The 22,290-nt window shown below is 36.0% G+C and overlaps 2 protein-coding genes across 2 annotated transcripts; both read right to left on the minus strand.

Annotated features, from left to right (window-relative positions):
* Positions 1 to 330: 330 nt before the first annotated feature.
* Positions 331 to 20,085, minus strand: LOC120770037 (myotubularin-related protein 14). The gene is made up of 7 exons (XM_040097152.1): positions 19,587 to 20,085; positions 5,800 to 6,593; positions 3,223 to 3,777; positions 1,821 to 1,898; positions 1,584 to 1,757; positions 1,063 to 1,512; positions 331 to 999 (listed from the first exon to the last, which is right to left on the minus strand). The coding sequence occupies exons 1-7, from the start codon at positions 19,704 to 19,706 to the stop codon at positions 876 to 878; spliced, it is 2,295 nt and encodes a 764-aa protein (XP_039953086.1). The 5' UTR covers positions 19,707 to 20,085; the 3' UTR covers positions 331 to 875.
* Positions 20,086 to 20,797: 712 nt separating this feature from the next.
* On the minus strand, positions 20,798 to 22,015 carry LOC120771251 (probable methylthioribulose-1-phosphate dehydratase). Its single transcript, XM_040099166.1, has 7 exons — positions 21,895 to 22,015; positions 21,787 to 21,839; positions 21,688 to 21,729; positions 21,519 to 21,632; positions 21,303 to 21,456; positions 21,044 to 21,246; positions 20,798 to 20,979 (listed from the first exon to the last, which is right to left on the minus strand). Exons 1-7 carry the CDS (start codon positions 21,919 to 21,921, stop codon positions 20,901 to 20,903), a joined length of 672 nt encoding a protein of 223 aa, XP_039955100.1. The 5' UTR covers positions 21,922 to 22,015; the 3' UTR covers positions 20,798 to 20,900.
* Positions 22,016 to 22,290: the final 275 nt, after the last annotated feature.

A 22,290-nucleotide genomic window follows, 5' to 3' on the forward strand; every position in this document is an offset into this window, starting at 1 on the left:
AGTGTGGCGGCAGCGATTTCTCATTGAAAACAAAAAATACGTAAGCAGTAAATTAAAATGCGTACCGTTCAATATACATACATCTTTGGGGAACACATATAGCCCAGAGAAAAATATATATATGTATTTATAGTTCATAAAGTTACACATTCTTTGTACACAAAAACAGAACTTGTGTAATGTATGAAATTTAAATGTGAAATGCGAAAAATAGCAAGTTAGAGTTGTTTTCCATTTGAATATATGCTATACATACATATGTTTCTTTGTATGCATGTACATAAAATGTAAAACAATTAAAGCAATGACCAGTCTAAAGGCAATGCTAAATTAAGAACTCTGAATGAAACGCATCATATCTTTATTCTAGCTTTTGTTGTAAAGAAAACTTAATTAATAATCAAAATGTTTTTTTTTTTAATTCCACAGTTATCGTACGCCATAAGCATAAAGGGGGTAATAATTGTTTTTGTATGAAATACTTAACGGTGCACTATGGAAAAATTAAAACTAAATATTATTTATCGACTTCATTAATGTGCATGCATGCCTGATTTTGTATATATAAAATTTGTTTTTGACAAATAATACAATTTTTCGTACGACAACCGTTTTTTGAATTTTAATTAGGGTACAATGTATGTAAATTTTTCTAACAAACAGCAAGAAGGACATAATAGCCTGATACAACCGATTATGGCAGACATTTACTTTCACATTTCCTTAAAATTATTAAAACTTGACAAAAACGAGAAACTAAATTAATTTAAAAACAGATTTGGTAAAATTAAAAATGTGTTTCCATGTGTGTATGTATGTATGTTTGTGTTCACTTAGTTTACGTCGCTCATTTAAGTTATGTTGTATCCAGCACTTCAGAATAGAGTTGAAATGACTGCTCCAATATTTCCGCTGTAACCTTCCCTCAATTTGAGGCCCACACCTTTACCATAACAACGAACGAAGAGGGCACGAACAAGATTTAAACGTTTTTCGCGTCTATTATAAAAATAGATTAAGATTCACTTTTATAAAATAAAATTGTTATAAGATTTAACTTACTCAGTCTTGTATCGATGTTCAGTTGGTTTCGGTGTCAATGATTTCTCTTGTTCGCCATTACTAGCAGTCGCGGTGTCTTTCATTGTAGTTGGCAGTGTAGTATTACTTGTGTCAGAGCCATGACTGCTTGCAGCACTACTAAAACTAGTGCCACTTATATTGCTGTCACCGCTTGGATTATAAGCACTTGGACTGCTATCTACGGTATCGCTCCCACTATTCTTTGTAGTGCTGCCATTGGAGCGTCTACTAGATTGAGTACTGCTGTTTGAATTCACTGAACCGCTCTCTGAACGTGTGGCAGCATGATTACGCATATAACTACCAGCTGCAACGGAATCTATGGAGCCAGTTTCTGTCACTAAGTGCCAACTGCTGTTGGATGATACGGATTCTTGCCGTTGACGCGCCGAATTTGCACCTGGCACCGGCATAGGACTTGTGCGTGTACTATATTGGTAAGATCATATATTACGAACTAAAAGATGTTTACACAAATGTGTAGATATAGTTGAACATACCGTTTAGAATTAGGCGAACGATTAGGAATTGTAGTATTATTGGTCGTTGTTGCTTGTGGCGATGTGTTGGGTATTGTCATAGCGTTTAATGTATCAGTTACTTGCAGATCACAGTTGGAAATATTTGAAAAACTATCATTACTATCATGATCGCAGGCGGCTAAAAATAGTTCTCTGAAAAGAAGTGAACAAAATTAAAATAGAGAAAAACTAGGTCTGTTTTAATATGCATTTTACTCTCTTAAAGCGGCATCATCTTCCATTTTTAGTCCGAGCCCACAACTACCACTACTGCTGGTTGTTTTTGTACGTTTTCTATGAAACAAGAAACGGAAAAAAAACATTAAGAAAATGGTTAAATTACTAAACAAAAATAAAAAAAGAAAAGAAAGAAGGTAACTTCAGTTATACCGAAGCTATAATATTTCTCAAAAATACAAAAGATTCCATACACGAACTTGATTTTGATAGGTCAGTTTGTATGACAGCTATATGCTAAGGTGATACGAATTAAACAACTTCTTCGGAGATTGTACCGTTGCTTTGGAAAATAATTCACGACGAAATTCGTTAAGAAGTCATGTCAATTGAAAATGTCAAAACTGCTTGAAGAGGAGTTCGTTATGTTTCTTAACCGGAAACATATGGGCATCGTATGTAAATATTCGACCGGAGACATCAGCAAGCCTATAATCCGGAGTGCAGTGTTCTGCATGGCTGAAGCTTCTTCGTCTGCGTTTCACTGCATCCGGACCATATCGGTGCTGCGAAGTTTATGAACGGCCGACCGATTGCAATGTACATAGTTGCCAACAACTTTTCTTTGTATTTTCCCCAGGCTGTCTAGCGTTACGCAAAAAATCTTGACTTATTAAGAATCGGAATTTTAACATCATAGACTGCAAAGTTAAGGTATAGTCTCTGTCTATATGGTCGCTGTGGATTTAGTGGGGGAGTGTTAGGTTCCTTGCAGAGAAGAAATGAGAAAAGTCGGAGAGATAGCCATTTATTTCATCGTTCAGTTTGTGTGGCAACTAAAGTGGTTCCATATCGGCGGTTCCGACAAATAAGCAATTAGGGATAATGACGTGTGCAACATTTCAGATCGATATCTATTAAACTTATGGACTAGTTAGAGTATATCGTCACCTAAAATGCAAAATAACGTATCAGCAAAAAATTCGAAATGGAGTGCTTCATTGATTACGATCCACTACTTCAAATTACATAGTACATATAAGTACATATGTCCAACATTTTAAGGTTCGGCTATCAGATATAACCCTGTTTTAACCAATATTTAAATTTTGTTTCACTTATGTTTCATTTTATTACGTGGTTCATTCCCTCCTCTGTAAATTTCCGAAAATGTTGTTACGTTATTTTGCATTTCAGGTGACGATATGTATATACAAACAACTGGACATATAAACGGTAGCCATATCCGTACTCGACTAAGCTGGTCCTGCTGATCATTTATTTGCATACATACTAGTACATACATATATGTATATTATAGGGTCTCCGACGTTTCTTTCTGGATGGGCTGTTGATATTCTAATGTATAATATTCTATTTAACCTGTTTTTTATTTAGTTACTAGGTAGTAGGAAAAAAATTCTCAAATAATCCAACTTACCTGTGCTCGCCTAAACTGAATTCTTCGCTGGCGATATATTTCAGCATGTGAAAACAAAAGACTATAATATCTTCGCCACGTTTCTCGCGACTTGGAAGTTGATGACCAAATAAATACCAATCGTAGGCCAATGTGAAGTAAGTAATCTGTGTAATATCTAGTGATTGATGTATAAGACCGTCCGCCCAAAGCGATAAGCGTATCAAAGAGATGAACAGTGGAGTGCGATCCCAACCGCTTATACAATGTACCAAAAGGCCACTATTCTCTTCCTGCACATATTTAAGCATTGCCTTAAGATAATTTTGTGTGATCACCACCACATCCCAATTGCGGTATTCTTCCCAGTTTATGTCAAGATCCATTGCGGGTCCGATTTTCGGTATACTTATGTCGGCATTGTTAAATGAACTTTTCCAATTGTAATGCAAATTAGGTGCAGTATAATCATATTCACGAAATGTCTTAAAGAACTCACAACCGGGATATGGCAGGGCGAGTAAATTGAAATTTTTATAGTTATGCTCAGGATCGGCTTTCTCCGATGAGGATATGCTACAATTAAAGAAATATTGTTAAAAATCAATTTGCATATAATATACATATACATATGTACATATATACATACTTATTAGGACAAAAAATAGATTCGATAACCCCCAACATTAACTCTTAAGAAGTAAGTTAGTGCTAAGTTCGAGTGTAACCGAACATTTCATACTCTTGCAACTTGCAAGGATCAAAGCCGGCGAAATACTTATATGTGTTGCCAAACTTTATATAAAAAAAAAGCTGTGACAGAATTAAACATTTATTATTCGACGAAATAGTGTTAAATCAAATTTGGTATTTTATTAAGTTATACAGTTAAGTTTGCCCGAAAATTAATAGGACTGAGTCGATTTAAAAAAATATTGAACCAATTGTACAATTTTATAAAAACTTTCAAAATAGGCTCCTTCTGCGTCGATGCAGCCCTGCCAACGCGATTTTCACGCATTGAAGGCGTCACAGAAAGCATTCTCCGGAAAAGCCTTGAGAGCCGAGGTGCATGCTGCTTTCAGGCAAGGAAACAAGGAAAAGTCCGTGGGCCACATCTGAGGAAGCGTTGGGATGCCGGCCTTGGTTAGGTATCTGTTCACAAGAAAGGCGGTGTGAGGGTTGTCGTGGTGCAACTTCCAATCGGCTGCGATGTCTTGTCGGACCCGATTGACTCTTCGTTTGAGTCTATGTTCTAACGACCGCTGCATTTTCGGCTTGCACCACTCACAGAAACACGACGCGCGAAAATGTTTGTCCTGTTTTTTTAACGGTACTTTTGCGGGAATGCACTGAAAACGGTGTTTCATTAGTATAAAAGTGAATCACTTATGATATTGGGCGCATTATCAAGTTCTGGACAGTACTCTTCCAATTCCCTTCTTGCGAATGAATAGTTCCGAATACCAGGAAGTATTAAAGGCAAATTTACTACCCAGCCACAGTCACCCGCTTTCTCTTTTCAACAAGACAACACCGTTTTCAGTGCATTTCGCTTACTATGTTCAATAGAAGTTGTCTGTGTCCAGGTGGTAACATGGTTTCAAGACATCCTGATAGTCGGAAAGTATTGTTTCACAGACGTTAACGTCGCTGTTTTTGGAAAAAAATTAAGTGATTCTGGAACCAATCGAGCTTTTTCTTAGGCCTAAATGATTTTTCAAAATGGTTTTTACTGATCCTTCCGATATTTCAACGATGCTAGTAAGATCTATGACTGCTAAGCTTCGATTCTCAAGCACCAATTCCTTTATTTTATTGGCGTGTTTATCATCAGCTGATGTCGATGGCCGTCCTGGACGTGGTTCGTCGTCAACGCGACCCTTTTTGAATAATTTCTACAAATCAAAAACACTTGCTCGCGATAAACAATTACCACCGAAGATTTTTTCCAATATTCTAAACGTTTCGGCACAAGAAATTAGATTCCGATTTTATCTATTTTTCCAAAACCACATACTATTAACTTGCCACATATTAATAAAATTTTTTTTATTAGTTATATGGGGGCTAAGTTAAGTTTTCGACCACAAAGATACACTGTTATTGGTAAAACACGTTCTCTCATTTTCATTTTCGGTATAAAGCCACCCGGACGTTCGAAAATCCTTATATTAGTTATATGGTGAATGGAGGATGGTTTGACCCGATTCAAACCATTTTTGACACACAGACATACCATTGTAAGGAAATGATTATTTCTGAATTTCAATTATATAGCTCACACATTGATAGGAATTATTCGTGCATAGTTTCATCCCGTTTCTATTAATTGCTTCTTGATTTGTACACGGGAAAGTGAAATAGTCGGAAGGAATTTAAAATTGAGTTATATGTGAAGTTGGTGTGGTTAGTCCGATTCTGTCATTTCCGCACTGTGAATGTGATAGGAATGTTATGTACCAAATGTGGTTGTAATCAGTCGGGCGGTGCCACGCCCATCGCGCAATTTTTACCACGGCTCCCATAAAGACCTCTCATATCAATACATATAACATTTGCTATAATTCTATGAATACCTACAACTGAAATACTTACGTTACAAAGAATTTGATCTTCCTTTGTTCAACCATCAAATCGGCGATAGTTTTGATATTGAGCGTATTTAGTAGGGCAATGTCACTTTTGATCGATTCGCTGTAGGAAAATGGTGATGGCGAATCATTTACTAATGAATCATCCGAAGAATCAGGATTTTCTTCGGGATGCGTTCGTTGTTGTGTTTCGTTGGTAGTACCCGATGTTATGTAATCATAAGCGTAACGAGAATAAGTTTCCTGCACCACAGATACTGTAGCTGATCGACAAATGTACTGGCCACGAAAATATATAACAGGCGCAACGAAGCGTTGACGACATCGTGCATATCTGGCACGAATTATAAGGTCACGTATTCTATTGGCATCATACATTTCTTCATAGATGGTACGCTGTTTTGGCGGACGTTGTGGTCGTGAGACGGTAACAAACGAGTGAATACTGCTATCGCTATCACTCCCATTCCCTGTGGAGTTATCACAACCATTGCTATTATCATTTTCAAGTGTCGGAGTAATGCTGCGCGGGATGCTTCCATTGGAATGACGGTAGGGTTTTCGACTTTTAGCATTGCAGTCACTGCCATTAGGACTTTCGAAACCGTTTGCGCCGTTTGAATTACTCGTGGTGTTCGGCGTACTATCCACGGTTGTTGCCACGTGGTCATGTTCAGATTCGGGCACAAAAATGGTTGGCGGGTAGCAGTCAGTAAGTACGCCACCAGTATTATCTATTTGAAATGTATTGTAGTCAAGGCTCATCAGATACTCGCAATTATGTAGGATAAGCTCGTCCTACGGAAGAAAAGAATGTACATATGTATAGATATGTATGTATGTTTATTTTTGCTAGATATTTTTATTTCTATATAATTAAAAAAGTGTTTAAGGGGCCTATCATTTAATAAGCGTAAGATAATTGCATTAGCTTAACCTTTCTTATCTTCAATTCAATCTTAACTAAAATACTCAGAACCACAGTACTCGAAACTTCATTTACTGTTCTTTTGTTGGATATATTTCTATAAACTTTCCCATTTCAGAAATACTGTGTGTATGTATGTATTTACATAACATATATAAAATAAAGTGTTTTTTCAAAACGACGCTATAAAAGTATACCAATAGCGACAGCAAACGACGCCATATTTTTCCCGCTCTTTTGACATTTCTCTTCAGTAAGTTTTCCATTTCATCATGGAAAGATGTGCGATAAAACAAGTCAAAATTATTAAAATTTACAACCGATATTCGGAATCAGTGGCCTCAACTTTAAGAGCGCTACGTCCAATTTGTGATCGTCATATAGTCCAGTCATTTAAGCTTAAATTAGGTAAGAATCTCGGAATTCGATATACCCATTTATACATATGTCTGTAAATACTTGTATATTGACATATAAATGGGTATATCGAAATCCGAGGTGAACTTACTATAATGATTGGACTAATAATAGTCTGTCAGATCAACAGTTGAGCGTAAAGTGGAAAAATTTTAATCCACAGACACAGTACAAAATGTTCTCGTGCCAGTGAGACAAAGAAGTGGACATAGTGTCGAGAATATTGCTGTACCTAGCGCATCAATTGAGGAAAACCCATATCAGTCTCTCACACGTCGTTCTACAACGTTGGGCATCTCTGTGACGTCGTTGTGGTGAATTTTGCGATAAGATCTTGGCCTACATCTTTACAAGATCAAACTGACGCAAGAACTCAAGCCACTTGACCACCAGAATCGTCGTATGTTCGTGAATTGAGCTGAGCAACAACTTGAAAATTATCCGGATTTAAATCTTTAGCAATGACGCTCATTTCTGGCTGAATGGCTTCGTCAATTAGCAAAATATGCGTTATTGGTCAGGCAGCAAGTCACACGTACACCATGAGGCACCATTGAAACCCGAAAAAATTACGATATGGTGTGGTTAATGGGCCGGCGGCGTCATTGGGCTGTACTTCTTCCATGATGATCAAAACCGTCATGTTACTGTAAATGACAATCGCTACCGCTCAATAATAACCGAATATTTTTGGCCTTAATTGGATGATATGGACTTGAACAATATGTGGTTCCAACAGGACAATGGGTATGACGATCAACAAGTGGACCAATCAAAATCCGTGATCACCGGAAGCTCCATCGAAACTGTGCGTGAATTCACCAAAAATCAGCCGAAATTCATGGAAATGGAATTCAACATCTCCAAAACATCGATTTATCGCATTTTGGCCGAACATTTGGGCTTCCAAAAGGTGTGTGCACGGTTTGTTCCGCACAAATTGACTGACGACCAAAAATTGCTCAGAATCCAACATTCGAAGGACGCTTGTGACCGATTATTTCACTAGAAATCAGATTTTAACCATTAACCACTCCCCGTATTCATCTGATATGGCACCGTGCGACTTCTTCCTTTTCGGAAAAATGCATTTGCCCATAAAAGAAAAGCGTTATACAGACGTAGAGGCCATTCAAAAGGCTTGCACCGGCATACTGGTGGCCATACCGGCCAACGAGCTAAAACACTCGTTCGACATGCTTTTGGACCCTGCAGAAAGCTATATTGAAGCAGAAGGAGACTATTTTGAATAAAATAAGTTGATTTTGCCGAAAAAGCCATTTGCTCTGTTTTGTTTTAAGTCCTTTTTACTTTGGAACAAACCTTGTAGGACTTAGCAAAGGTTCCAATTTTGCATTTGCGCCAAGAGGCAAGTAGTCTGAAATACACACGCAATATACATGTATTTAACAAATCAGCCATAATACGCAAAGTACATTATCCCACATATCTATATGCATGTATATATGTATGTATGTGCGTTTGTGCATCCATATGCATATTAGGAACAACAACCGATATCATATATAAACCAGAAATACTACAACGCTATCCACGAGGTCAATGAAATGTTGTTGACTTTGAGATGCGACAACATTCCGGAGTATAAAAAGGTACATAACGCATTAAAATCAGAAAGTCTGAAGCGTGTTGGGTTGCATATTTTACAATTACAAGCGCGTATTCATAAAACGCTTGGCAAATCAGCTTGCATATTTCTTGGAATACTAGACGAAATAAGGAAACAAGCTCTAATAATAATAAACAAATTCATTTTTATAAAACAGGAAAAGATTTTGCGAATACATAGTCATACTTACATTTTCTTGGTGTCAGAGTCGACGCGCATTTATTATGTTTTTTTAAGTACAGTTGCTTTGAAAGCATTCGGCGAGCCTTCTGTGCTTGAAAGCCGCACTATATAAAACGCCAACAACTAAAAGATTTGCGAATTCGCATTTTGCACACATTTCGTACACATTTTGTATAAAATATACATACGGTTTAATTTAATGCACGTAAAACTGTACTTTCGTAATTTATATATAGTTATATTTGTAGGTCTATAGAGATAAATCACTATAGCGCCGGCAAAATTCCGGATTAACCGGTTTTATTACATTGTTATATGTGCGTTTTTGTATGTAGATACATATGTACATACATATGTACATTTATAGCTGTCAGCTGCCGTACGCAGTGAACGTAAAAATCGTCAAAAGTACGAGGCAGGCAGACACCGGCGAACAATGACAGCGGCTGACACGTGTTGCATTATTCGATAAAAAGAAGAGTAGACATTTTAACAATTTGCAATTACAGTGCTTTTACAACAATGTTCTACTAAAAGCTAAGAAAAAACAACGAAAACTAGCAGACGACTACAATCAAAAAGAACTATTCGCTGCATACATATGTACATACGCCCATCGAATGCAACAAAAATCACAACAGTAATCAATGCCACACCCTGCCCTGTGGCTTGCATACATAGTGCATGTATTTGGATGCACTTGTTGTTGTTGGTGTTGTTGCATTATTAAGGCCGCTGTCTCAAGTCTAAAAGGCTAAAAATAACAAAAGTGTGATATACCGATCGACTCGTGCTCACTTATACAAGTACACAAATGCAATGATAGCCATCACACGATGAACTCTGCCGTACACTCGTTTAGCGAACAACAAACAACTTTGTTGATAAGTCAGCAACAGCGCAAAACCCTTGGTTGACGAGGTTGGCTGCGGCAACCAGTTCGAAAGTGTGGTGGCAATTTTCTGTTCGTTTTTATTTTTTGTGTAGCACGACAACGACTAAATGACGCCGCCGCTGGCGTAACGTTAAATGTGCGAAAAGTAATGCAATAAAATAAACACGAATAAGTAGTAAACAAAATTAAAAAGAATGCATTAAAAGCACGTGAAGAAAATAGTCGAATGCATTTGGCAGTGCGAGCAAGCCCACGAGACAGTGGTACAGACAACAGTCCTTTGTTGTTCACTGTATATAAAAATCTGAACAAATTTGAACCGGACTGGTGCATTAGATACCCTCAAACCTCATTAAATATTGGTTTCCTTGATTTTTTCCTTTTCGTGTAAAGTTTTAACTTCATAAGTAAATAAGTATGTATGTGTTTGGCACCGATTTTTACCCAAGGAAAACAAATTTAACGATTGCTTGAAATTTTATGCTTCCATTGGAATCACGGCTATATATTTCAGGGAGTCTACATTATCTACAAGTATTTGGAATCACGGCTAAATATTTTGGGATATCCACATTATTTACAAGTATTTGAGTGGCACAAATCATTCAATGTAGGCCCTGAAGTCATCGAAAATTTGCCGCAAGTGAGTCATCCAGCCAACTCTGGTAATGGCGGTAACTTCGAAAAAGCTAAAATCTTTTAGTTGAAAATCGTCATGTTAGATGAGAGATAGCAGAGACATCTCTTATGGACTATGAATCGACTCAACACATTTTGATGCGGGAGTTGCCGTCGAAACAGTCCATTCTAGTGAATGTGGCTCCAATAATGATCCAATAAGGCCATCCCAGCCGGGGTTTATAAAACCAGTGTATGGAAAATTTAATTAAATGTTGGGATGCTGGTATTGGTTCAGGAATCGGGATCGAATCAGATGGTAAACACAAAAGCAAATCAATCAATCACAAGCCAAATCAGGTAGATCCTAATTAGACCAGATTCCTTTACACCAAGAACAAACTAAGTGGTCCACGATTTTCGTAACCTGAAACAACTGTTCATACATTGGATCGACAAAGCAGCAGTCAGAAGAAGACGACGATATGGGTTTCGGTTCGACAAAACAGCTCAACATTAAAGTTGAATGTATAATGTTGAATGAATAATAGATCGTCATAAAAAAAAATTTAACAGCAAAATAGAACCACTTGGCAGTGATCCTCGATGATCATTGTTACATGAAATATTTTTTTGTTTTTGAGATATATTCAATGATATTTTATTGTTTGGATATAACTGAGCCCACTGTGCTCTTTGTGTATGCCGTTTAATAACACTACCTAATAAAACTGAATGTGCTGGCGTCTTTATACATACTACATACATATGTATATGCGAAACACATTGTGGGCAACCAAAGTTTATAAACGTCATACACTGACACGTCATCAGTGACAGAAAACCACAACGCTGCAAAAGCACAAAAGCAAATGAAAAGCATCAACAAACCACTAATAAGCCGACTGATGCCCAGCACAAGCTTGTTTATGTACGCTCAATGCAAAACAGCCAAGACAACTGTTTAAGAGTATATGCATTATGCAAAGGCACGAATGAGTGAGTGTTTAGCTGCATTGCCTCGCCTTAAGTGAACAACAATGCAATCGCTGTTGTCGTTCTCGTGTATTGCCATTTAATGCAGCAGTGCCACGCTCCAATCGCAACGGGCAAACTACAAACGCTTCTGTGTGCCTGTTACTGCGTTTCAGCGATAGTCTGCAGCAATGTTCGCGCACTACTTTGCCATGGGTGTATGGTCGCCTCACAGCACTGCACTACTACTGCTGCTGCTGCCGACGAGTGCAAGTAGTTTCAATAGTTTTGCGAACGCAGGTCGGTGGCTGCGCTAGCTGACTATTTGCCCGATTATCGCTCGAGTTCTTCGTGCCTCTTTTTGTGACATAAATACCATGCCGCGGTTACCGACAGCCGGCGTTCATCGACACAGCAACAGAAATGCAATGTAGTAAAACGTGGAATAAACTATACAAAATATATATAGTACATATACATATGTAGGTTGTGTGATCAAAAATCAGTTCGAGGCGTAGCCGCATCGGTTACGGCAAGTCGTGAGTTGCGCGAAACCCGGATTTTAAAGACTTTTCAACTGCTGGGTAAACAGCAGCAGCAGACGCATGCGCTCGCTACACAACACACAAGACTGGGTTGGCCAGCGTTGTATGTAGCTTTGCTAAAACTTCGCGTTTTGTTTGGGCTCGTAACTGCCAGCTATTATGGCTAAATGCCATTGACTGTGCGACCTACACCCACCCGGCCAGCCGCCATCTAGGTACTCTATGTGTCTCGTTTACAAGGCGTTATTTGAAGCTGCAGCTACTAGCTGCTACAATGGAGCTACTATTTGCGACTGTGATGCCGTTCACAGTCGCAATGCAAAGCGTGTTGTCTAGTTGCTGAGTTTAATTCATTTCTTTGGCGTTGAGAGTTTGTCGGAGTTGAATGGCGACACACTTTTTGAGAAAAATACTATGCAACAATGCGGTGAATTTGAAGTCATTGTCGGTCGGTTTTATTTTTGTTTCCTCACTCTTGGTAGCCATGAATGAAAGACAAATCAGTCGGTATGTGTATCGTGAGTAAGAGTACAAGCAAAGCTATTGATGGCCAAATTTGTTATGCAAAAAACCGGTTTAATGCGAGTATTTGTATTTGCTGCACTTAAGGCAGTGCCATTGTAAATGTGCTAATTTTTAGACGATTAATTACAATAATCAAAAATTTAAATAAATATAGTAGACATGCACATACTTGCAATAATGCAAATAAAGTTTAAGCGAACAGTTGCTAAAACTCTGATTTGACCGTAAAAAAAGATTTAATTAAAAAAGTATTTTTTAGCCTGCAGAGGTCGATGCACTGACGTGGAATGCATTCAAGCGGTTGGTTAGTGATTTGGATAGTTATAATTTTAAAAACAAATACTTCAATCAAATTTTGTTCAACAGATCTCACAAAATTTTGATGTCATATTCGTAGTTGTTGTAGTTCTTGGCCAGATGAACTCCGGGTCAAATCAGGTAACGGAGATCCGGCTGTCGTAGGTATTATAGAACAGGTAGGTAGGTAGAACATCCTTGATTTCATTTAGAGAAATGTTGCCGAGTCAACTGACCTTGGGCGCATAAACATCCAGGTCCGAAGACCCAGCCGTCATGGGTCACATTCCTAGCCTAAAGCAAATATGAATAAAATATTTAATAAAACTGGCGAAAGTTCCTGATGCAAAGAGAAATATGCACAACTTGAAGATCTCAACTAGAATAAACCGAGTTAATCTTGTCGTGGTATTCTCTATTCATTCAACACTTATGTGATGTTTATATAGACACCTGACTCAATACCACAGAATCGGCATGGGGATTATGAGCCCAAGAACAAAGCTGGCAATGCCCATGGGCAAATACTCCAGCAATTTTCAAATAGAAGTATTCGCCATCATACTTAGGAAAATACCTATTAATCAACATATAGTAATTTACGGCGTTCGCCAGACGGCACTGAAGGCAATATCATCATGTACATCAAATTGCAGATGGTATGGGAATGTGTCAAGAAATTAAGTGTCGTAAGCGTACGGAAAAGAGTTCGGCTACTTTGGGTTCCGAGACATACAGGTATTGAAGGAAACGAGATAGCAGTCAAGCTTGTGATTTTTTTACAGGACACCGCAGACTGAGTAAACATATGCCCAAAATAGGGCTGAGTTCTAAGGAAACTTGTCGGTTCTCAGAGCTAAAGCCCGAAACGCCGGCGCACATATTGTTGGAAAGGAATGGGGTGACTAGAAGAACGCTGACGCAGCTAGGACTCATGCAGTCGAAGCAAGGTCATATCAAATGCTTCAATCTCTCAAAGATCCTAGATTTTCTTAGAACTTTAGGGTTGAATGAAATAATATGAAAGATTTAGAGAGCACAGTAGTCTTATTGTCGCGGTGCATTTCCTTCCTATTCATCTCTACGCACCCAAAAGCACCTTGTCACATGAGTAAAATTTGTTCAACGTAAATAACCGCCGCTGTGCCGTTCTAGATATTGAATGACTTAACGCTTCCATTAAATAGGATTGAAGTAAATATTCACTCAATACCGCCAAGCCCAAATTATAGTTAAAAGGTTAATTTTATCTGATTTTTGGTTGGATTGCAATAGTTATCAATTAGGGCATCCAAATTAATTGGAATGTGTAGTGAAAAATTCATTGAAATTAATTTTCCGAATACGTGCGTGAACGCACGTACACGTTAGCATGTAAGAAATTAAAAACAAAAAAAACATATGTATGTACATATATGTATACATACATACACAATATGTATATGTAAATAAGGGGCATAATGTCTTCAAACACAAGTTCTCAGCATAATGCAATCAAGAAGTGGCCCAGAAATGCTTGTAAATAAATACCTTTATGTAAATGTTATTACATGCATACACACATATGATGTATTTATATTTATTAAGCCCACATAAATTGATAAAGAAAGTGGAACGCAATGTTGTTGACAATAGATAGTTGTACGCGGTATCTGTACATACAAACATATCTTTGTGTATATAATATATACTGCCTTTATCGCCTATAGGGCAACTTTATTATATCGAATGGCCAAACCGAAAATATATTGAATAATTTTAGCAATATGCTATAGTGGTCCGATATTGGTGGTTCCGACAAATAAACAGCTTCAAGGGGAGAATGACGTGTGCAATACTCCAGATTGATATCTCAAAAACGGAGGAACTAGTTCGCGTATATATAGTATATATTTATTATAGGGTCTCCGATGCCTTCTTCAAGGTGTTACAAACTGTATAACCCTGTTCATGGTATAAAAAGGCACAAAATTAATCTTTCGTAGAAAAATTTTCAAATTGCTAATTTTTATTGCAAAATAATTCAAAAACTATTATATTCTACGTTGTTGTTGTAGTTACAGAAAATCCCAAACAAAAAGAAAAATTTTGCGACTGATGTGCTAAGAGGGTTGCGAGGTATTTGAAGTGTCCTGATTACGAATTTGAATTCAAAAATTTGCCATCACGTTCACCAATTTCATGTCATTTTTGTAAAAGTGTGGTGGTTAAAAATTTGTTAAGAAATTTTAACTATCATTTCTGGTTTCAGCAACCCAAAATTAGCAAGAAACATCTACTAACATCACAGTCGCAAAATGGCTGTTAACTAGTGTAATTGTTAAACACATTCGCAATCAGAGGTTATAAGGTAAAAAATCCGAAAATTTGAAAATTAGAAAATGTCAAACGTTCGTGCATCAGCTAGCTCAAATCCGAAAAATATACATAAATAAGAACATAAATATGTTTACAATGTAACCCAGAAACGTGGCATTCAATACTAGAAATGACAGAATAGTATAAATATGTATATTGAAAGCGTAGGGAAATTGTATTAACGTCCACAGCGGCATGTCACGTATTCTGGCAGCCACGTAACCGTTATTCGATGCATTCGCTCAAACAGGTGGACTCGAACAAATTGAAAGTGAAATTTACGTCCTTATATATGTATGCAAGTTTTATTGGGTGTTGAGTGATTTCCGCTAGAATAGAGATATCTGTGTACATATGTACATACATATATATGTGCATATACAATTTTTTTTTTATTTTCACTTCTTTGTAAATATCAAGTGAACCAGGTTGAAGAAAATACCATAGGCAAGATAAAAATTTTAATTGATATACTCGTGAATATGTGTGTATGAGTATATGTAGTCACAAATCACAAGTACTTATATCATATACATATATAGTATGTACATACATACACATAAGTACATGTATTTTGAATTTGTGCAATTGCTTTGTGATTTTTGAAATTTTATCAACAATTAAACGAACCAGCCCGCCGCATCAACAACGTACTAACCACATCACCAGCCAACCGCAGAGCTTTGCGAATATATGGTCTTTTGCTGCCACCTATTTATAACTCTGTTAGCGACCAGATAGGACTCGCCCGCCTAGCGGACTTTTGCCTTCGTACAGCGCAGGGGTACTGTCTTGTGGAAATCATATGCAACGTACGCACGAGGTCACATTTAAAAGCAGACATAGCCTCGAAATCCCACGAAAAACATTTAAAAATAGAAAAGCTGCATTTGTTTTACACAATACTGTATATATTTATAAATAGCAATGTATACTATATGAGCATGTGCAAGTATATATACATACATACATACATGTGTAGCTACACCAAAACATTAAAGTATTGGAACGATTAGCTAAAATGCCATCATACCTCTAATATATGAAAGTAAGATCACCTAATCTGATCAAGAATTATATTACCTAAATATGTTTATCGTTCTAAACTTTGCATACGCATAAATTAATTTTTGATTATTTTTTAAAAAACGAAACCTTTACTTTTGCGACTAAATGTAATACATGCATTTAAATATTTGTGTATATTTTTTTTATTTGATTGTGAAACAGCTGCCCTTGAATAGTGAAAGTGGTAGCGATAAAAATACCTGCATACATATGCACACACGTGCTTTGGAATGCGATAAGTTAAGCTTTGTCAATTTTGTTGTTGGTAAAATACGCATTTTGCATTGTTTAATAAAATAAGCCAATATAGCGCAGTTATATATTGCAATGTTATAAAACATTTTCAAATATGTATTTCTGAAATCATTTTTTTTTTTTCAAAAATGTATTTATTACCAAAAAATGAAATAGCAACGATAATTATTGCTTGAATTTTATTTATTAAGATCTTATGTAAATTCAAAAATTACGAAAATAAAATAAAAATTAGAATAACATTAGATTAAATTTGACACCGACTGATGCCTTTAAACTGCGTGTGTAAAATAATTTCGATAATTTTTCTTTTAAGATTGTCTCCTTCATTACGTTCGTGTGAAGTTTGATCCAAATATTTCAATTATGTTTGACAGCTGTTTGTTTCCGACGCAAAGAGTTTGTTTACCAATTTTTGTTAAAGAAAAGAATTTAACAATGAGTTTGCATGAAATTTTGTGTTTCCAATTGAATTACAGCCGCGGAATCGTTGAAAATGTTGCTGGAATGTTTTGTGAAGTCGAGGGTTTATGAATAGGCTTTTAACAAGGGTATGGAACTAATAGAATATTAGGCGCCTATTTATAAAAGAGATTTGTATTATAATATAGATAATGTTGTTTTTTGTCAGTCCGAGTAAAATATTATCAGATAGACACACTTTTCTTGTACTACAAGGTGCATTCCAAAGTAAACAAGACTTTTTGAATCTAGCTTAGAATATGCTATCTTCATGACATTTCATCGTTTGGAAATGAAGTTATTGCGTTTTAAGTTTCAGTATGTTTGTTTTATCGGTGTGAAAATGATCTTCGAACAAAGAGCCAAAATTAAATTGTGTTTTAAAATTGCTAAAACTTTTACTGAAACGTTTCAATTGATGAAACAAGTTTATGGCGATGGCATCCTATCCCGGAGCAGAGTGCGCGAGTAGTTTCAACGTTTTCAAAGTGGTCGTGAGGACACAAATTACGATCAACATGTGTACCAAACAAAATCCGTGATCACCGGTGATCGAAACTGTGCGTGAATTCATCGAAAATCAGCCGAAATCATCATTGAAATTCATGGAAATGGGATTGAATATCTCCAAAACATCGATTTATCGCATTTTGACCAAACATTTGGGCTTACGAAAGGTGTGTGCACACATTGACTGATGACGATAATGCGCCGTCTCATCGATCGACGCTTGTGACCGATTATTTGACCAAAAATCAGATTTTAACCATTAACCACTCTCCGTATTCACCGGATATGGCACCGTGCGACTTCTTCCTTTTCGGAAAAATGCATTTGCCCATGAAAGGAAAGCGTTATGCAGACGTAGAGGCTATTCAAAAGGCTTGCACCGGCATATTGGCGGCCATACCGGCCAACGAGCTAAAACACTCTTTCTACATGCTCTTGGACCGCGCAAAAAGCTGTATTGAAGCAGAAGGAGACTATGTTGACTAAAAAAAAAGTGGGTTTGCCGAAAAACCCATTTGTTCTGTTTTTTTTTAAGTCCTTTTTACTTTGGAACGCACCTTGTATGTACTTCATCTGACGTATTTACCTCAGAAATGTAGACTAGGTGAAAAATTTGATTAAAACTTTTTTCATAATATCAAAAGCTTAAAACCTACAAAATTTATAACAACCTCAAGCAAAATTACCGCATTGATTTTGCATTATGCATAAGTTATTCGCATACATACATACATACACATGTATGTACAGTATATACAACAGTTAATGTAATTAATTTTAATTAGCAACATATGTATTTAAATATTCAAATTTAATGCCTGCTGAACACAATAAGCGCCGCTGATAACCTTCTGCCCATTCGCTCAAAAGTTACTGTTGGCATTTCACCGCGTGAGTTGTTGCTAAATACCTATATAAATATGCAATTTCATATTCCTGCACATTATTCATGCATATGTACATATCTAGTATATGAAACTTTTACATACATACATATTTACACTTGTTGTGTATTTGCTTTTTAAGGTTTTTTGTTTTTATTGGCTTTTGCATGACGACAGCAAATGATGAAACAGTTAGTAGGCGCCATAACGTGAAATTTTACATCTGTTAATTTTCAGTATAAAATAAAAAAAATAAAAAATGTAACTGTTGTACCGCAAGATTTAATTCGCTTATCTACAATACATTTTAAACAAGTGTTCACCGCACACATACATACATACATGCATATGTATGAATGTGTTTATTACATACTGCGTGCATCTGTATGCACAAGTGCATGTGAATAACCGACACTAGACAACCCCATAGGTATTACAACTAGATCTAAAAATCGTTGAAAATGTTGGAAATCGAACTAATCAGTAAAGCATTAGTTTATACAAGATATACATACATACATATGTACTCCGAGTAGACCCTCCAAATTAATTTAATGTAAATATAATAGCGGAATCTTTGGAGTATTGGTTCTAAACGAACATAACCTTATTTTGTATTATTTTAAGAAATTAATGTACATTTGCTGGTCTAGAACCATTAGCACACATTTTTCAAAATATTCATGTCTGATTTCTTAGAACACACTTTAACTGCATTGCACATGCTCATCAATTCATACTATGTAAATACATATATAGTCGCACATGCATACATACTGTAAATAAGTGCAAATGTATGTGATTGGCAAAAGTGGGTTGTTTAGGCGGCATTTATGACGTTTGCGACATAGCGGCGCCAACACGACCGTATACGATGTGTGATATGCCGGTAGCCGAGCATGAAACGATGAAATCGTGTGTAAGAACGCAAAAACGTGACTCTTGAATGACGTATTCGTGGTACTTATGCAAGTATGTGGCTTTTACGCCTAAAAGCGTGCCACGCTGTTCTTTATGATTTCTTAACAATTGCCGCCATGCCACACGGTAGATAAACGCATCTCATGTAATAATCGCACATAAAAGATTTAAAAACATAACTTTAATACGTATTTACAAATAACATTATAACTATGGGTACACATATTTTAATTTAACCAGAATATATTCTAATTAGGTAGTATTATAACCTACAATTCGATAAATCAATGTTTAACTATGGTAAATAAAAGTAGACTCACTAATGATCCAGGCTCAGTTGTAGAAGCATCGAATGCTTTTTTTGAGAAAACCGACAGCAAATCAACCAAATCCGATTCAACAATGCCCACTTTAACTTTTAAACCCGACTCTTTTGCCATTTTAACTCCACACTTTTCCTTTGCTTCATCCACCGTCACTTGTTATACCTTGCCTGCGGAAATTGTCAGGCTTAATTTTAAATTTTAACACAAATTCCAGCTACTAAGAATTATTTTTGTAACTTAAAAACTCAATCTAAACAAGAATATATTTTAGCAATCTGGGAAGCGTCTGCTACATTCAGAGACCATTCTCTAATGTTTGATGTCAAATAGAGCTAACAAATACCGTACAAGACTGTACTGCGGTATGCAAAATATTAAACTGTTTTTTATTTTTCTTGTTGTACATGTATACATTTAACTCAATAACTTTTTTTTTACTGTATTGGATGTTTTTTTGGCACCGTTAGTTTTATATTTCGTTTCAAATATATTTTTTGCACATTTATGTTTATTTATATTTGTAGGTATATATTTGTATATTTGCTTTTTTTGTTGACGTAATTAGGAATAAAGTATTTCATTTTGTATTCATATGCCCCGCACAACACTAATTTCGGTAGACTCGCGTTTTTCACAAGTGGAGCGTAGCACATTACCAACTCTATGAAATAATTTTCCTGATATATTTCAAAAGATCGCACGTTTTATATCACTGACACCGTATTTATTCGATTAACACAAAATTATTGCGGATACAAAAATTGTACTTAATTCCAATTTGTTTTTTGCGTTTCTAATTAAAGACAACCAGGGGTAAGCGTGTTCGAATTGGTATTTCGTTGGCAAAAGCATAAACGAGAATGACAGCAAATGAAGTAGGGGAAACAAGTCAAAGATAATCCACAGGGGCGGTTCGAAAATTTTTCTGACACATACGCGAATGTCATACGAAAACAAAAACCATAAAAAGTGATGCCCTTCACATTTGTGGGATCTATGTGTTTGAATACACTGTAACATATGCGGTGATGAAATATTATTTTTTCCAAAGTTTTAACTAACATCCGGACCTATCGATTTCGGTTAGTTATAACTTTCTCTATATTACTTTAAACGAACGCAATGTGGTTTAACCTTCAATAATGAAAAGAATAATTAATTTTTATTTCTGATAAAAAAATTTAAGGTATTAATATAAAACGTCCTTATCGTTAGCCTTTAAAAGGCAAGACTTAAAATTTATTATTTCTTTGTTTATTCACTTTTAGAAATAATAAAATGCACACTTTTCTTGCTTCAATTGTATTATTAGGTGAACATTTCAGGATTTAACCCACTCTTCTTCATCTCCACGCATATGGAAAAGAGATAATCATAACACTCAGACCTAAAATCATCATAAATTACACAATCAACAATACATAAATAAATGTTTAAACAAATACTCTTACATTGTTTTAGCTTTTTCCCAACTTTTACCCCAAACATATACGCCATGACGTCGAACTAGCACCGCACTACAACCGGGATACTTAAGCATAGCAGCATACATGCTATCTGCTAAATCTCGTTCAAATGGAGTGTTCTCAATAATTGGTACGACCAGCTCCTCATCGTATCGCAGATAACGTTTTAAGTCGTCATCGTAAACGCCCTGTAGAGAACGAAACATAATTAATATAATAATAATAATATAATTTTAGTGCGCACTTTAATCATCTCCAAATGTGTGCAGCGGAAGACTTCCCCAGGCCATAATAAAGTTGCCATTACTGCATGTTGCGAATGTGTGTGTATCACAGCTTCCGCTCCTCTATGGCGATAAGCGAGCATAAATAAAGGTGTACATTGACTTTTCGTTAGTCTAATTAAAAAACAAATCACAAATGTTACATACATAACTTTACACATTTTACAAAACATTACTTTTTGTAATCTGGTGGTAACATAATATCTTTTCCTTCCTCATCCTGTACGAATAAATCATCTGGTTGCATACGTTCCTTTTGTACTCCCGATGGGGCTATATAAATTTCGTTGCTATGCACATTTTTTTTTTTAACTGAAAACTCTTTAATTTATTATTCTTACTTACTTAAATTTAATACTCATGCCTCCACCTGTGCCAGTTACCCAACTATAATTAACAATACTTGTAAGTTAATATTTTTAAAAATTTATATTTAATCCTTACCCAAGATGATAAAATTGCCGACATAATTCTGGTATTAGTTTTCTAGGATGCTCCTATAACAAGACAGTGAGAATTGTGTTTAGTGAATACAATAAAGTTTAAAAATACCTCTGGAAGATCTTTATATAGAGACATATTTCTTTGACTACTTTATTTGTTCTATAATGATTCCGACGGATTCTGATAAGACATTGGAGGCGGCGATAAGAAATCGTTGCAAGAAAGTAAACAAGAAAATTGTTGGTTGTGGATTTTATTATCATGCAGTGCTGACAAACTATTAGTAGCCCTAAAAAGCATTGCCACTAAAAAATGATTAATTCAATTTGAGAGAAAGTATTAGAAAATATTATCAAATTTGTTATTCCTAAATTCCATATATCTCACTTATTAATAATAATGACTACCGTGGGTAAGCAAAAATTTGTTAATGCAACATTAACAGATCTATAAGTTAATAATATTGATCATTTCTTAGTGGCAATACAGTTGGTAACTCTATTG

This window comes from Bactrocera tryoni, chromosome 3, assembly GCF_016617805.1.
Source record: "Bactrocera tryoni isolate S06 chromosome 3, CSIRO_BtryS06_freeze2, whole genome shotgun sequence".
Classification (NCBI taxonomy): Eukaryota; Metazoa; Arthropoda; class Insecta; order Diptera; family Tephritidae; genus Bactrocera; species Bactrocera tryoni.

Coding starts and splice junctions, on each gene's coding strand:
- LOC120770037 (XM_040097152.1), bottom strand. CDS start 19,706: ATGGCAAAAGAGTCGGGTTTAAAAGTTAAAGTGGGCATTGTTGAATCG. Junction 6,594..19,586: donor CAACTGAGCCTGGATCATTA/GTGAGTCTACTT, acceptor TTTCTTCCGTAG/GACGAGCTTATCCTACATAA. Junction 1,758..1,820: donor GATGATGCCGCTTTAAGAGA/GTAAAATGCATA, acceptor ACTTCTTTTCAG/AGAACTATTTTTAGCCGCCT.
- LOC120771251 (XM_040099166.1), bottom strand. CDS start 21,921: ATGTCTCTATATAAAGATCTTCCAGAG. Junction 21,633..21,687: donor GGCATGAGTATTAAATTTAA/GTAAGTAAGAAT, acceptor AAATGTGCATAG/CAACGAAATTTATATAGCCC. Junction 20,980..21,043: donor TGGGAAAAAGCTAAAACAAT/GTAAGAGTATTT, acceptor TGATGATTTTAG/GTCTGAGTGTTATGATTATC.